At 45.4% G+C, this 14,465-nt stretch overlaps 1 protein-coding gene across 1 annotated transcript; it reads left to right on the top strand.

Moving 5' to 3' along the window:
* Positions 1 to 5,258: 5,258 nt before the first annotated feature.
* CXCR4 (C-X-C motif chemokine receptor 4) lies at positions 5,259 to 8,992 on the top strand. The gene is made up of 2 exons (XM_079924216.1): positions 5,259 to 5,373; positions 7,437 to 8,992. The coding sequence occupies exons 1-2, from the start codon at positions 5,359 to 5,361 to the stop codon at positions 8,481 to 8,483; spliced, it is 1,062 nt and encodes a 353-aa protein (XP_079780342.1). The 5' UTR covers positions 5,259 to 5,358; the 3' UTR covers positions 8,484 to 8,992.
* The last annotated feature ends 5,473 nt before the right edge of the window (positions 8,993 to 14,465 follow it).

Raw genomic sequence — 14,465 nt, 5'->3', positions numbered from 1 at the left:
AAACTGGAAGCTTTTAAAGGTTTTGTTTGTTTGCTTGTTTGTTTTGAATCTACATTTTAAAGTTGAGAGATTTCACATTTAACAAATCAGGACTTTCAGCTTCTCTTTAAAAAATTGGAAGATATGGCCCAAATTCCCACATAGGGCAATCCAGGATAGTGGCTACCCACTCTGGACAGGGTATGTACCCTCCATGTCTTCACAGTCCCTACCACTCCCTATTGCCTCATTCATTTACAGTATCTGCAGGTTTTTAGAATTTGTCACTGGTGCCTTAGACCTTTACAAGTAGCTCTGGCTACTTACAGCCAGATTGGTTATGGCTTTGGATTTAATAACTTGCTCATGCAAGAACATTGCATGAATTCCCTCTACACACACACACACACACACACACACACACTCACACACACACACACACTTCCCATCCTGTCCTTCTGCTAATATAAAACTCTTGGTAGAATGATCTCAGAGCCCATCTGTATGGGTGATCAGATCACATTTCTGGGAGCACCCTGGCTCTGCCATGGATGCATTATTCTCTTTAGAAAGTGGACTGTCCACAGGGCTCTGGGCGCTTCCTCTTGTTATAAAGCTGCCTGAGGTCACCGCCAATAAATTACTGGTTTAAGGAAAACAATGACAAGCCTTCTCCATGGAGAACAGAGTTTTCTCACTCAATTATTTCCTAAAGTCATGCCCTCTTTCCCAGCTTGACACCATAATTTTTGAGGTAGCAGCACTGAGTCTGTTTGTTGTTTGTTCTTCGGATCCACACACCACACCTGCCACGTGAGCCCAGCAAACTCTGAGAGTACTACATCCTCCTGGCAGTGGAATTAGTCAAGTTATGATCATCGCACTGTCAATTAAGTGGCTGCTTTGTTAAAATGACTTACCAGAGTGACTCTAAATTGGCTGTATTTGTTTACCAGTCTAGCTTTTCTCTTTGTAAAGGCAATTTCGTTAACTGTTTTTGACTGCTACAGAGCTTCAATGGAAATCATGAATAATCTCATTTTAGCCAAATCAGACCTTTTAGAAATTCAAGATATGACTTAAATTTAGGATAAAAATGGTACCTGGAAAACCAGTAATAATCTTCCTAAATTGGTATATAGCTGCAAGATGGAAGACAGGTTTATTTGCCAAAGTCATTTTTCACCTGTAGGTGCTGCTGACATAAGGAGCTGGGGAGTGAGGAGTGGGCTGGGTGCAGTGGCAGTGGGGTGGTGGACCATTTCTCCCACCTAATATCAGCTTGGAAATAGTTGACATTTGATAGCATTGTCACTTTGAGATATATAACCCTCTGTTAGAATTACATGGCCCTTGAGAAATAGCTTCCTTTTTAAAAAATTACTTGGGAAAATATTAACTTTGTCCCTTTGAGTATCCCCTACTGCCATCAAGGAAGTTGGTATTTTTTTTCTCTGTCAAAAACAAAAGTGGCAATTTTTCTTTTCAGAGACAGGGGAGGGCCCAGGGAGGGGACAGGGGGACCCGGTGCTTTCAGAAGGCCTTTGATGCAGCTGCCTCCTGCCATCCACCATCGGGAGGAGGTCTGTCCCTAAGCTTTCTCCCCAACTGGCTTTGAGCCTATCTGGGGACAGAGTACAGCTTTCTGTCATACACAAACAGATAACACACACACGCACACAAGCTCACACACAAACCAACCAGCTGCAGAGCGAGCAACAGGAGGTGGCAGAATGCTTGCCACTGTGTCACTGGATTTGTCAGCATCCCCTCCAAACCACGGCCAAGACTAGTTATTCCCTGGGCTAAAGCCAGCCTGAGAACTTGGGGACCCTGCCAAGCCCTGACAGCCCCTAGGCCTAGCTCTGTTGCCAGAGCCACACAGGGAAGTCATTAATTCGTTAAACAAAGCTTCAATAAACGATTAAGGAGTCCATCATTTGTTCATCAGTGGGCTAGCTGCATAGAGGATATCTGAGCATTCACTTTAAGGAACCTAGACTATTTGGGGGAGAGGAGAAAAGCTATACACTCATTTTAAAATTGAATATTGTCACAAGAGATGCCACTCAAAGCAGCATGTAAGTAAATGCCAAATGCCCTTTCAGAGGAAGGAGTTTCAGACGGTGAATCTCAGCATCAGAGAAAGCAGACACTGTGATGTAGTGGAGACAGCCTGGGCTTTGGAGCCAGACGGACTGGCTGCAGATCCTCACTGTGTGATCACAGCCAAGTTCCTCACCCTCTCTGGACTTCAGTCTGCTTACCCGTGGAGTAGAGGTGGTACATGCCTTCCAGAGTTGTTGAGGGGATTATATGAGGTGGGCTGCATATTACAAGCCTTCAATAAATGTTTGAGTTTTTTGTTCTGCTTTGTTTTTAAGAACATCAGAGCGTTTAAAAAATCAGTTCAGGTAGGATTAGCGCAGAGGAAAATGACCTGAGACCATTCCTTAGAAAGAGGAAAGGACGACTATCATAGAAAAAGTTATCATGTCTAGCGAATACTTTAGGAAGTGGAAAGGTATGAGAAAGGATTGTTTCCTTTTTTATCATATTGACTTTTTCCTGAACATGAAAATGTTTCACGTCTATAGGAAATTTGGAAAGCACAGTAAAATGCAAGGAACAAAGTAAAAAATCAAATATAATTCTGTACCCAATGAAAACTCCTATAAACACTTTGGCTTTCCTTCCAACCTTCTCCTAATTTTAATATAACTGAGATCACACTATATACACAGTTTGGAATCCTGGTTTTTGTACCTAATGTTTCATAAGCATCTTCCTCTGTCATTAAAAATTCTTTGCAAACATCACTTGCAATGGGCATATGGAATTCCACATATGGATGTACCAACGTTTTCTCAGCTATTCTACTAACAGTGGACACTTAGGGCTGTTCAGATACTTCACTATTATAAAAATGCCTCTGTGAACGTGAATACTTTTGTTGCAAAATCCTATTTCTTTAGGATAAGTTTCCATAGAAACTTATGGAATTACTGTTCTAAGGTTCCTGCTGAATATAAAGTGTTTTCCACAAAGGATTGTCCCAACCCACATTCCCACCAGCCACAGGCGAGAGACAGTTGGTCTTATCAAATCCTGAGACCCAATATTATCTTTGCAAAGAAAATTTTTTGCCTAATTTGATAGTCACGAAATAGCATTTCATTGTTCTCTTAACTATCTTCTTCCTTCTAGCAATATACCTAAAAGGATGTAAAGGAGTGCTCAGATAAAGGAAAGGAGCTTTCTTTTGTCTGCAAACAATCAACAAATATTTATTGTGCAAATCATTTTACTCTGGATTTACCTTCTCTCCCCTTTTTGGGTGGGTTTGGGAGATTCCACTTTTCAGGTGTTAGCCATTGTGAAGATAAGAGTTTTGAGGTACAATGCTGCTGACATTCTGGGTCAAAACACACCGATTCTGCCACTACTAAGCTTCAAGAAAAGCAAGCCATGGAACCTGTCTGAAACGCCAGCCCTTCAGCCGATAGGATGCCTGTCCTACCTGGTTTATGGAAATGTGAAGATCCTGACATTTTATTAATGATTTATCAAAATTTAAAGTGCTTTTAAGACTTAAAAAAATTCTACATAACATAATATTATGTCCGATTTTATCCCATCATTATTGTGTCCTAAATTGACAGTTTCTCAGAGTCCCACCTCCTAACTCCAATATCAGCTTTCAGTAGATGAGGACCTTCACCGACAAATATTAGGGAAAGGGTCCAGACAAAAGAGGAAAAACTTATGCTCTGTAGAGATACAGTTCCCAGCCTACCCACTGTCTCTGGAACACCTCCAGATTGAAAGGTTTCATCTGGAAGAAAAAGGGGGTGGTGCTTAAGGTCCAGTCTGGGCAAGCCCTCTTCTCGCGAGGGTCCCAGGGTGGGAGGCGTCTGCAGTCCGCGTCGCAGTGCAACCACCTCTCCCGGCGGCTGACGCTCACACCTGGGTCCCCGCTGTCACTCCTGCGGTCACCCCCGCCTGCGGTCGGTCGCACTATTTCTCGGCCCCGTCCTTCACTGGGTCCCCGGCCCCACCCAGGCTCTCCGTGGGTGGGAAGTGGCGCGATACTGGAAAGCACTGTCTGGGCGCCCACTGCAAACCCCAGCCGTCTGGGGTTAAGCGTCCAGACTCCACCCCAACTCCACCCCGCCCTGCTCTCCAACCTAATTTCTTACCGCTGCCAAGGCTTGTCCTCCGTATTGGGTCGGACTGCAGATGCGGGGCCGGTAGATGTGGGTTCGAGTCCGCTTGGAACCTCCTGCCAACCCTGGCATTTCATCTCTGCAGGGCTCCTTCCTGTTTCCTCCGCCTGGGGGCTTTGCCAGGTTCACCGCTGTATCCCCAGCGCCTGGAACAGTGTGTGGCATGCAGTCAGCCCTCACTAAATATCTGTTGACTAAATACATCTCTGTAATGGTAACACCCACAGGGTGTTGTGGGAATGAATGATTCTGTGCAACTACCTTGTGATATGTTACAAAAGTACTATTCGCTAAGTTTCTCTAAGAGAACAAAGCATATATATATATATATATATATATTTTTTTAAGTACTATTCACGAATTGGTTACCTGGGAATACATACCTACTTCTCTATCACAGCCTCCCCCCAGAATTATGCCAAATCATCCTACCTTCTTCTGAAAGTGTTTCCTGACTCTAGTACTATTACTGTGGATGTGCATGCCTAGTTATATACAGCTGTGCTCTGAAGAAAGAATCTTTACTTATTTCATTTCCTGAATGGATTGCATGTGCTGAAAGAGCAGGGAATGGAGTCAGATGTTGGACCCGATGCCAGCATTGCCGCCTATTGGTCGGGTTACTCTGGCAAGTCATTTCCCCTCTCTGGGACTCAGTGTCTCCATCTGTAGCCTTCCCGGGTCTGGAATGCCACCCACGTGAGCAAGGATAGACGCGCCACACAGGGACGCGTCGGTCGCCCGCGCTTTCAACCTCCCTGCGGGCGCATCCTGCTTTCCCAAGTTGCGGCACGCCTCCGGGACGCCCTCCACAGCTCTAGACTCACGAGGTGATCTCGAGCTAGAGCTAAAGGGAGCCGCTGAGAGGCTTCCCTGGCTTAGCCTGCGGGGGCCGCCTGAGTGCTTACCCCCTCGCCCCTCCCTCGCGGCCTCCACCCGCTCATCTGCCCCTCTCCCCCCCCACCCCGCCTTTCTCCCCGCCCCGCCCTCCCGCCCACCCGCGCGGCGCATGCGCCGCCCGCGGAGCGTGTTTTTATAAAAGTCCAGCTTCGACTGGAAACTTCAGTTTGTTGGCTGTGGTAGCAGGTAGCAAAGTGTCTCCTAGGACTTGAGTACTCCGGTAGCCCCCGCGGCTGGAGAGCAAGCGATTACCATGGACGGGTTCCATGTAAGTCGTTTCAACCTGCTTTTTCTTAAACGTATTACAAACACATGAATTTAGAGCGCAACCCCTCTCCGAGCGGGCAGAAACGACCAGAATATTGGAGGTGCCCGTGCCCCCGAGAAGGGGCATAGAAAGGAGTTTTCGTGCGCTTGGCTACGGTCGGGGTGGGGGGGGTGGGGTTGGACTGAAATCTTTTTCTAAGTAGAGGAGAAAAGATGGGAACGACCGTTTTCGGTGGCTGCATGTGTCTCCCCCTTGAGTTCTGCGGCGCGCGCCGGGTTTGCACGCTGTTTGCAAACAGAACATTCTGTGCACAAGTGCAGAGAAGATGTGCGCGCTGCCAGAGACCGTGGGTCTCTTACTCGGGGGAGCGGGGGTTTCTTTTGGAGCGAATTACATGATCTGAATTTGGAGGTGGAGGGCGGCGCGCCGGGGCTGAGTTCCCAGAGGGAGACTGCGCCCCTGGTTAACTTCAGGAGCAAAGGCGCCTGGGGACCGCTCTTGGTGTTGGGCGCGTGTTCGCTAAACTCTGCTGCCCGCGGAGCTGTGCCAGTGCCCGGGCACTGGGAGCAGAGGGCGGACCCACCGTGCCGCTTGGCTGAGGTGTCTGCGCGTTGGCCGCAGCAGGGAGGTGGCCGGGAGCAGCCCGCGCCACTGAGGATTGAGGGAGAGACATCGCGGGCGTCGCCAGCGCCGCGAGTGGGCCCCGGGCTTCTGGAGTTGGGGGTCGTGCAGAAGTTGAAGGAGTATATAAACGGTCACGGTGCAGCAGCACTCCGAGGTGTGCGCGGCGGGGACTAAGGGTGGAGTGAAGGGCTGGGAGGGCACCTGGGCTGCCGGTAGTTGCGGCGCAGACACGCAGGTGCAAGTGGGGACAGTTGGGCTCTCACCGAGCCCGGTTGCGCCAGTTAACCGTCGGTGGTTTCCTGGAGCCTTTTGAAATCCCCTTGGTAGGGAGGCTTTTCGTTTCCCCCAGCGGCGCGCGATTCAAAGGCTCCCGCGGCGAAGCCGCCCAATCTCTCCCCAGCACCCTGCAGGACCGCGCCTGGCGTGCGGCGGGGCCAAACCGTTGGAGCCACTGCCTGCCGGCGGTGGGCGTGGTGGGCCGCGCGGAAGGCTGGAGCTGGACCACCCGGCCCCCAGCGCGCCCTCCGCCTGGAGGCTTCCAGCTTGCAGACCTCCCACCCCATTAACTGGATCCGTGGCGGGATGGGAAGCGACCCGGGAGAGTGAGGAAATGAAACTCGGGGCGAGGACCACGGGTGCAGACCCCGTGACTTTCCCCTCCCATTAAAATGCTGTGCTCGCTAACGTCCCAAAGGCGCCAAGTGATAAACATGGGTTTGGCAGAGAAACCCACGCCCCTGAGCGGCGCCGGTGGGAGTGAGGGTTCCCCGCTTCTGACACCCCACCCCCGCCCTCAAGCACCAAAGCCCTTCGTTTAAGACCGCATTCCCCTTCCCCACTACGTGTTGCTTGAAGTACGGAATGGTTTGTGTTTAGACAGTCGTGGAGAAAACAGTGTTTCATGCCTTAGAATAAGAGTCTTTGGGACCCCGCAGTGCTTCTTCCTCCCCTCTTCCCTCTCCTGGCGAATCTTCATAGAGAAAGTTAATCCCAGCTCCTCGGAACACGAGATTCTACCCCCAGTCCCACCATCATGCCGCCTAGGAGTGGCCTCTTTGTGTTTTGTTTTGGTTTTTTTCCTCCCAGGGTTTTTCCTTCCCTCTAGTGGGCGGGGCAGAAGAGTTAGCAAAGATGTGACTTTGGAACCCAAAGAATCTCATCGCCCTCTTGTTTTGAACAAAGAATTTTGTAACTGGTTCTCCTAATGAGGGATATAATGAAGCGACTATGGGGGAAGATGGGAGGAGAGTTGTAGGAGTCTAGAATAATTCCCTTGTGCTCTGACCCCAGTACTGTAGTGGGAGCAGAAGTTCCTGAAGCAGGCCGGGCTGAGTTGGTTTTTATAAATTGCTTTTTTAAAATACCAGAAACATTGTTTGGAACTTCGGGAATGCCTGCTGAACTTGAAAAGTGAATGTCCGTTCCCTTGCCTTTTTCAGATTTTCTCTTCAGATAATTACACAGAGGATGACTTGGGCTCAGGAGACTATGACTCCATAAAGGAACCCTGCTTCCGGGAGGAAAATGCCCATTTCAACCGTATCTTTCTGCCCACTGTCTACTCCATCATCTTCTTGACTGGCATAGTGGGTAACGGATTGGTCATCCTGGTCATGGGTTACCAGAAGAAACTGAGAAGCATGACAGACAAGTACAGACTGCACCTGTCTGTGGCAGACCTCCTCTTTGTTCTCACACTTCCCTTCTGGGCAGTTGATGCCGTGGCAAACTGGTACTTTGGGATGTTCCTGTGCAAGGCAGTCCATGTCATCTACACAGTCAACCTCTACAGCAGTGTCCTCATCCTGGCCTTCATCAGTCTGGACCGGTACCTGGCTATCGTCCACGCCACCAACAGTCAGAGGCCAAGGAAGCTGTTGGCTGAAAAGGTGGTCTATGTTGGTGTCTGGATACCTGCTCTCCTGTTGACTATTCCCGATTTCATCTTTGCCAACGTCAGGGAGGGGGATGGGAGGTACATCTGCGACCGCTTCTATCCCAGCGACTTGTGGTTGGTGGTGTTCCAGTTTCAGCACATCGTGGTTGGCCTTATCCTGCCGGGTATCGTCATCCTGTCCTGCTATTGCATTATCATCTCCAAGCTGTCCCACTCCAAGGGCTACCAGAAGCGAAAGGCCCTCAAGACCACAGTTATCCTCATCCTGGCTTTCTTTGCCTGCTGGCTGCCCTACTACATTGGGATCAGCATCGACTCCTTCATCCTTCTGGAAATCATCCAGCAAGGGTGTGAGTTTGAGAGCACTGTGCACAAGTGGATTTCCATCACCGAGGCCCTAGCCTTTTTCCATTGTTGCCTGAATCCCATCCTCTATGCCTTCCTTGGGGCCAAATTTAAAACCTCTGCCCAGCATGCACTCACTTCTGTGAGCAGAGGGTCCAGCCTGAAGATCCTCTCCAAGGGAAAGCGGGGTGGACATTCTTCTGTTTCAACTGAGTCGGAGTCTTCGAGTTTTCACTCCAGCTAACACTGGACTTGTATACATTAAAGAACTTTTTCTGAAGTTACACATTTTTTCAGATATAAAAGACTGACCAACACTGTACAGTTTTTATCGACTGTTGGACTTTTTTTCTTGTGTGCCTTTAGTTTTTGTGAGGTTTAATTGACTTATTTATATAAATATTTTTTGTTGTTGTTTCATGTTGATGAGCGTCTAGGCAGGACCTGTGGCCAAGTTCTTAGTTGCTGTATGTCATTGTAGGACCGTAGAAAAGGGAACTGAACATTCCAGAGTGTATAGTGAAATCACTTAAGCTAGAAAGTATCCTCAGCTGTTTGTAAATAAATAATCTGTCCATTCCAGTGGAACATTTTCCTCTTCCTGCTCTTAAAGTGTTCGGTTACACTATGTGGTTTTGCTGTAGAAGGTGGCACTTTTAACCAAAGCCTGAAGTGGTATAGTTTTCAGGAGGGGGTTGATTTCAGTACCTACAATGTACAGCCTTGTATTAAGTTGTTAATAAAAGTACATGATAAACCTACTTAGTGTTACGTTCTGATTTCTATTGACATTCCTTTGGCTGGCAGAAGTCAAAAATAACAGTAGATACCTGCATGGCATGTCAGATCCTGTCCTAGGTATTTTAGTTGTAATATTTTACTTAATCCTTATCACAACTCTATGATAGGCTCTGGTTCTATCACTACTAACATTTTGTAGAGCAGGAAACCAAAGTACAGAAAGCCTAAGTGACTTGGTCAAAGTATAGTAAGTAAGCACAATGAATATCTCAAACCAGGTAATGTGACTTCAGTATCTGAAGTCTTAACCACTCTTAACTCATGGAAGTTTAGAAATATCCAGCCAGTACATATTCCTATGAAAGATAATCTTCCCGAAGGATAAATGTGCATAAAGAAGAAAAGGTATGCAATCCCATGTTTTAGATTTTACTACTATCCTCCCCTTGTGTACTCCAGGTCTGTGCCAGCCAGGCACTGTATGCTCTTCTCATCTACGCCTCTCAATCTAGATGTCATCACGCCCTTTTGACAGGCAAGGAGACTGAGGTTCAGAGACTTGCCATAACTTGCACTTTCAAGGGGACATACCAGGAGCTGACTCCATTCATCCTTCCAGCCCTTGCTCTTAACCATTACCCACTGTTGTCCCCCAGAACACCTGGTCATAAGGCAACTGAACTGCTATTGAAAATAAAAGCCAAAAGCCAAAAGTGAATGTTTTCTTCATAAAATTAACCATGCCCAAAATACCCCTCTTGTAATATCTTCTATGCAAATCTCAACACTTAATCTATTGCAACATCTAGCACCTCAAGGGTTCAGCCAAGCAGATAAAAGTTAAATTGGTGCTTTCAGAGCTCAGAAGGAAGGTCCATTGATGCAAGCTCCCCATTGCCCACGTTTTGCACAAGATTTTGGAGTCTTATGTAACATCACCCGTGGCTATTTACACTACCATTGTGCAAGCCCCAAGCTCTTGAGTACATTTCAGCTCCGGTCTCCATTCAAAGATAATTTCTAAACTATGGTAGCCATACCTGTCTCACTTTGTGACACACACACGGCACTCCAGGCATGCCCTCAAAGATGATAACCAGGATATAAATAAGGCAATATTTGGTCTACTTTTCGTAATTGTTTCTGGCACAGAAAATCCATTTTGGAGGAAAAATTGCAATGTCTTATCTTTCTGAGGCAAATCACATTTGTTGAAGACAAAGTATAGATCCTGTGAAGGGAAATAATTTAATTACTTAAAATAGAATCCAATTTGGCTGTCCATTTTTGCTGCAGTCTATGGAGCTGGGATAATTCAAAGTAGTATTCCTATTCCACTTGAGAACACAATTAGATTTTACATAGGAAATTATCTTGAGGTTTCTTGGTTTTTTACCCTGGGAAGCCTAATTGGATCACCCTTCATTTAAGCATAGTTTTACATGTTTTCTCTCAAAGGCTTAGTCTTAAAGCCGTGACCATTGTAAAAGACTTCACTTGAACTTTCTCTATAAATATTTATTCTTGAGGAGACAATAGAAGAAATCCTTGGAAGGAATTCTTTTTCTTTCTCATCTTAGCTTGAAACCTTGTCACCCCAGATTCCTCGCCTCTGCCCTGGAGTCACAACAAAAGGAACTGAGCTGAAACAAAATTCCCAGTGTCACCAGTCTTAATGGATATTTCATTCTCCTTTGGAACAAAGGTGGGATATCTCTTTTTCAAAAAGAAAAAAAGCCTTGGCTCTCTCCCTGCCCTGAAAGCTCCCCCACCCCTATCATTCTCTGTCCTGACCCTGCCATTTCCAAGCGGCTCCAAAGCATTCCCTGTGTGGTGGTTTGTCTGACAATGCTGGGAAACCCAGTCTGCTGGCCAGCCCTTGCATGAAGTAGCTGATTGTTCCCTTTCCTCATCCCTTATGAATGGGGCCCCTGAAGGTCAGTAATATAGATCCAGTTGTATAATGGAAGCTAAAATATTTAAATTGTATGCATGCTGCCAATAATGGCGTAAATATGACATCTGAGTTATTAATAACATTAAGCCTGTAACTGGGGAGGAAAGTGGATGTTTTTATCTTGCCAAGCCTTTGTTTTCCTCAAATGCCACTTGGCAATTCAGCTCTCCCTACTGTGGGCTTCTCAGCCTCCTTTTGTGGTTATGCCTATACTTGATTACTATATTGAAGTAATCATTCTGGGGTACTCTTTTAAGAGGATAACGTACAGGCTTTATTTTAATAATTTCAACTAAGTGTCTGTGACTTTCTCCAGGCTTACTGTCAGTAAATAAAGGCACCACAAACAGAATTGAGTTGTCATTATTCCCAGGTAATACTCACTTAAGAGGGTCAAGGACCGCTGGAGACAAGATTCACATTACCTTAGAAAATAATCTAGGCGGCCCCAACACTTGGAAATGTGGCACTGAGCCTGGCATTGTGGGGATTTACCCAGCCCACTTTGAGGAGGTCTCCACTTGGCTGCCAAAGTGGCTTATCCGATCAATGCTGGAGAAATCCAAAAGTTAGCCAAAGGAATGGCTTAAGAGGAATGTTGGAGCCTCAGGGACCCATAAAGTAGTGGAGACAAATCCTTTCAGAGCAGTGGTTCTCAACTGGGGGTGATTTTTGCCCCCCAGGGAACATTTAGTAAGGGCCGGAAACATTCTGGGTTATCATACTGGGGGGTGGGTGGGTGGGTAGGAGGGTAGGTGAGGTGCTACTGGCATCTAGTGGGTAGGGACCAGGGAATGCTGCTAAACATCCTACGATGTACAGGACAGGCACCCACAACAATTACCCCGCCCAAAGTGTCAACAGTGTTCAAGACTGAGAACAAGTTTTTAAGGTGACGGCCATGGGATGAAAATTATTATCAGAATAAGGATACATCCAACCAGCATACTTTCATGAAATTATCACTGGACAGGGTCCCAAGGTCTCCCTTTTGCCTCCTTTATTCTGTCTCATTTCAATGCTTTTTTACTCCCACTTCACTCAACTCACACAATTCTCTTTCACCCTGATTTCACTGTTACTTTGTCATAACAAACATATCTTTCTGTTTGTTTTCTGCTTTCCTGCCATTCTAAGAAGACATCCCACAAAGGGAAATACATGGTAAAGGGTGACTGCTGATGATTCTCTAGTTTCCACCCAATATCTGTCGCTCTAAAGACCACGATGTTTACTCATTTAATCCTCACCACAGCCTGTGACTCAACTAGGAACAACTTCCCATCTTTCTCCTTTTATTTGAAAAATAAAAGGTACCAGCCCATTGTTCCATTGTCTGCAACTGATTTGGATTAATTTAAATCAATCCTGTTAAGTCCCATAATTAAAATCTTCTAAAACCTTCTGAAAATCCTTCTTTCAACTGGAAATGCTAAACTGCTTGAAGGCTGAGCTGAAGGATCCACAATGTTAAGAAAGCCACAAAAAGGGAAAGAATGTTTCAAAATCAAACAAATAAAGGTGCTCAGCCAAACCATACCAGGTGCTGGGTGTTTATCTGGCAGAGCCGGTCCACGATTAAGTTGATTTACATATTACAGTTCAATTAACTAGAACTCAACTCATCAACACTCTTAATCAAAGGGAATTACTTCCTCATATTTGACTCTGTCAGAAGGAAAGTAATATTTATTGAAAGCTCACTAAATTCCAGGCACTCTCGTACACGTGATCCACGCACAAAGAGCCCATCAGTTAGATGATATTGCTATCTGCATTTTCAGGCGAGGACACAGTCAAAGAGTTAAACTACAAATAAAGGGGTTATGCTCTTTCTGCTATGCATACTATAAATGGCATTAAAACAGAACCACCAAGGTCTGGGGCATGTCCTCATGTTCTCAATGTATTCAGTCCAAACATCTCTATCTTTTCCAGGCCGAATCCTATGTGATAACAAAAACAGTTACCATTCACTTTGAGGGTTTCCTACATTAAATAATACATTGATTATTTAATCTCACAGCAGCCCTATATAGTAGGAAATATTATTTTCCTGTTTTACAGATGGAGAAATTGAGGCAAAATTAACCCAATGCCATATATTTAATGAGTGGTAAAGCTCTGACACCAGGCAGTCTGACAGCAGAGTGTGCCTTCTTAAGCATTATAGTAACTTTATTATTTTCTATGACATTAGCCAGGGTAATAACCATGAGGTCAAAAAGATCCTCCATGCTCTCCAGTCCTCTTTAGGGTTCAATACCGGACACTCGCCTGGTTGTACTTTTTAAAGCAACAAAGCAGACACTGACATTTGAGAAAGGTTTTCACTATTAGTCATTGAAATAAAATGGGTTTCAGTGCCTGGCACATAGCAGGACCCAATAAATACTTGCTGAATGAGCTAATGAATGAACACCCATAAATTTGTATTCCTGAGAGCACAGTATGCTCTAAGCATTCTGATTAATGTTTGTGTGAGACTTGACTTCCTTCCTTTACTCTTTCAGCCATTCTTTTTTTCTTTATTGAAGTATAGTTGATTTACAATATTGTGTTAGTTTTAGGTGTACAGCAAACTGATTCAGTTATAAATATATTTTTTCAGATTATTTTCCCTTATAGGTTATTATAAGATATTGACAGTTCCCTGTGTTATACAGTAAATCCTTGTTGTTTATCTATTTTATGTATAGTAGTTTGTATTTGTTAATCCCGTACTTCTAATTTATCCCTCTCCCCCAACCCTTTCCTCTTAGGTAACCATAAGTTTGTTTTCTATGTCTGTGAGTACGTTTCTGTTTTATATAGAGAGTCACTTGTATTATTTTTTAGATTCCACATGTAAGTGGTATCATATAATATTTGTCTTTCTCTGTCTGACTTACTTCACTTAGTATGATAATCTCTAGGTCCATCCTTGTCACTGCAAATGGCAATATTTCATTCTTTTTTATCAGCCATTCTTTTATTGAACCATTTATTGAACAAAACCCTGGGCCATGCAGGTATGAATGTTGCTCATGGTATAGTGGAAGAACTAATCCTTTGATGTTCTAGACATGCTGGAAACTTAGCTAAAGGACTCTCAGACTTTCCGACTTCCTTACATTTTAAGAAATCAAAGTTTTCGCCCTCCCACCCAATTTTTCTATTATTTAATACCTGTCCCCCAAGTCTTGCTTCCACTGATTTCCCATTTAGGGGAGAGCAGATCCCTGCCCACCTCACAAGCTGGGTGAGAAGCTCCCAATCCCTGTCTTCCTATTTTAGCAGCCCAAGGGAGGCTGTCCATTCACACCATGAGGATAAAAGCAGAAATTCTGCCAAACCATGGAATATGGGAAAGAGCCTCAAAGGCAGTTTCTTGGACTTCGGTCCATAGGAGACAACTTGTTAAGCCCCTGGGATTGAAGAATGAAATCATGACCATCGTTTTGGACAACATCCTACTTCCTCTGGCAAGCCTACTCAGTCTCTATCAGTCCAAAGTGAGCTTTTCCACCCTAAATTCTTAGCTCATGA

Source organism: Stenella coeruleoalba, assembly GCF_951394435.1.
Source record: "Stenella coeruleoalba genome assembly, chromosome: 6".
In the NCBI taxonomy this organism is placed as follows: Eukaryota; Metazoa; Chordata; class Mammalia; order Artiodactyla; family Delphinidae; genus Stenella; species Stenella coeruleoalba.
The sequence above is the reverse complement of the archived record's forward strand: the minus strand, read 5'-3'. Positions and strand labels throughout refer to the sequence as shown.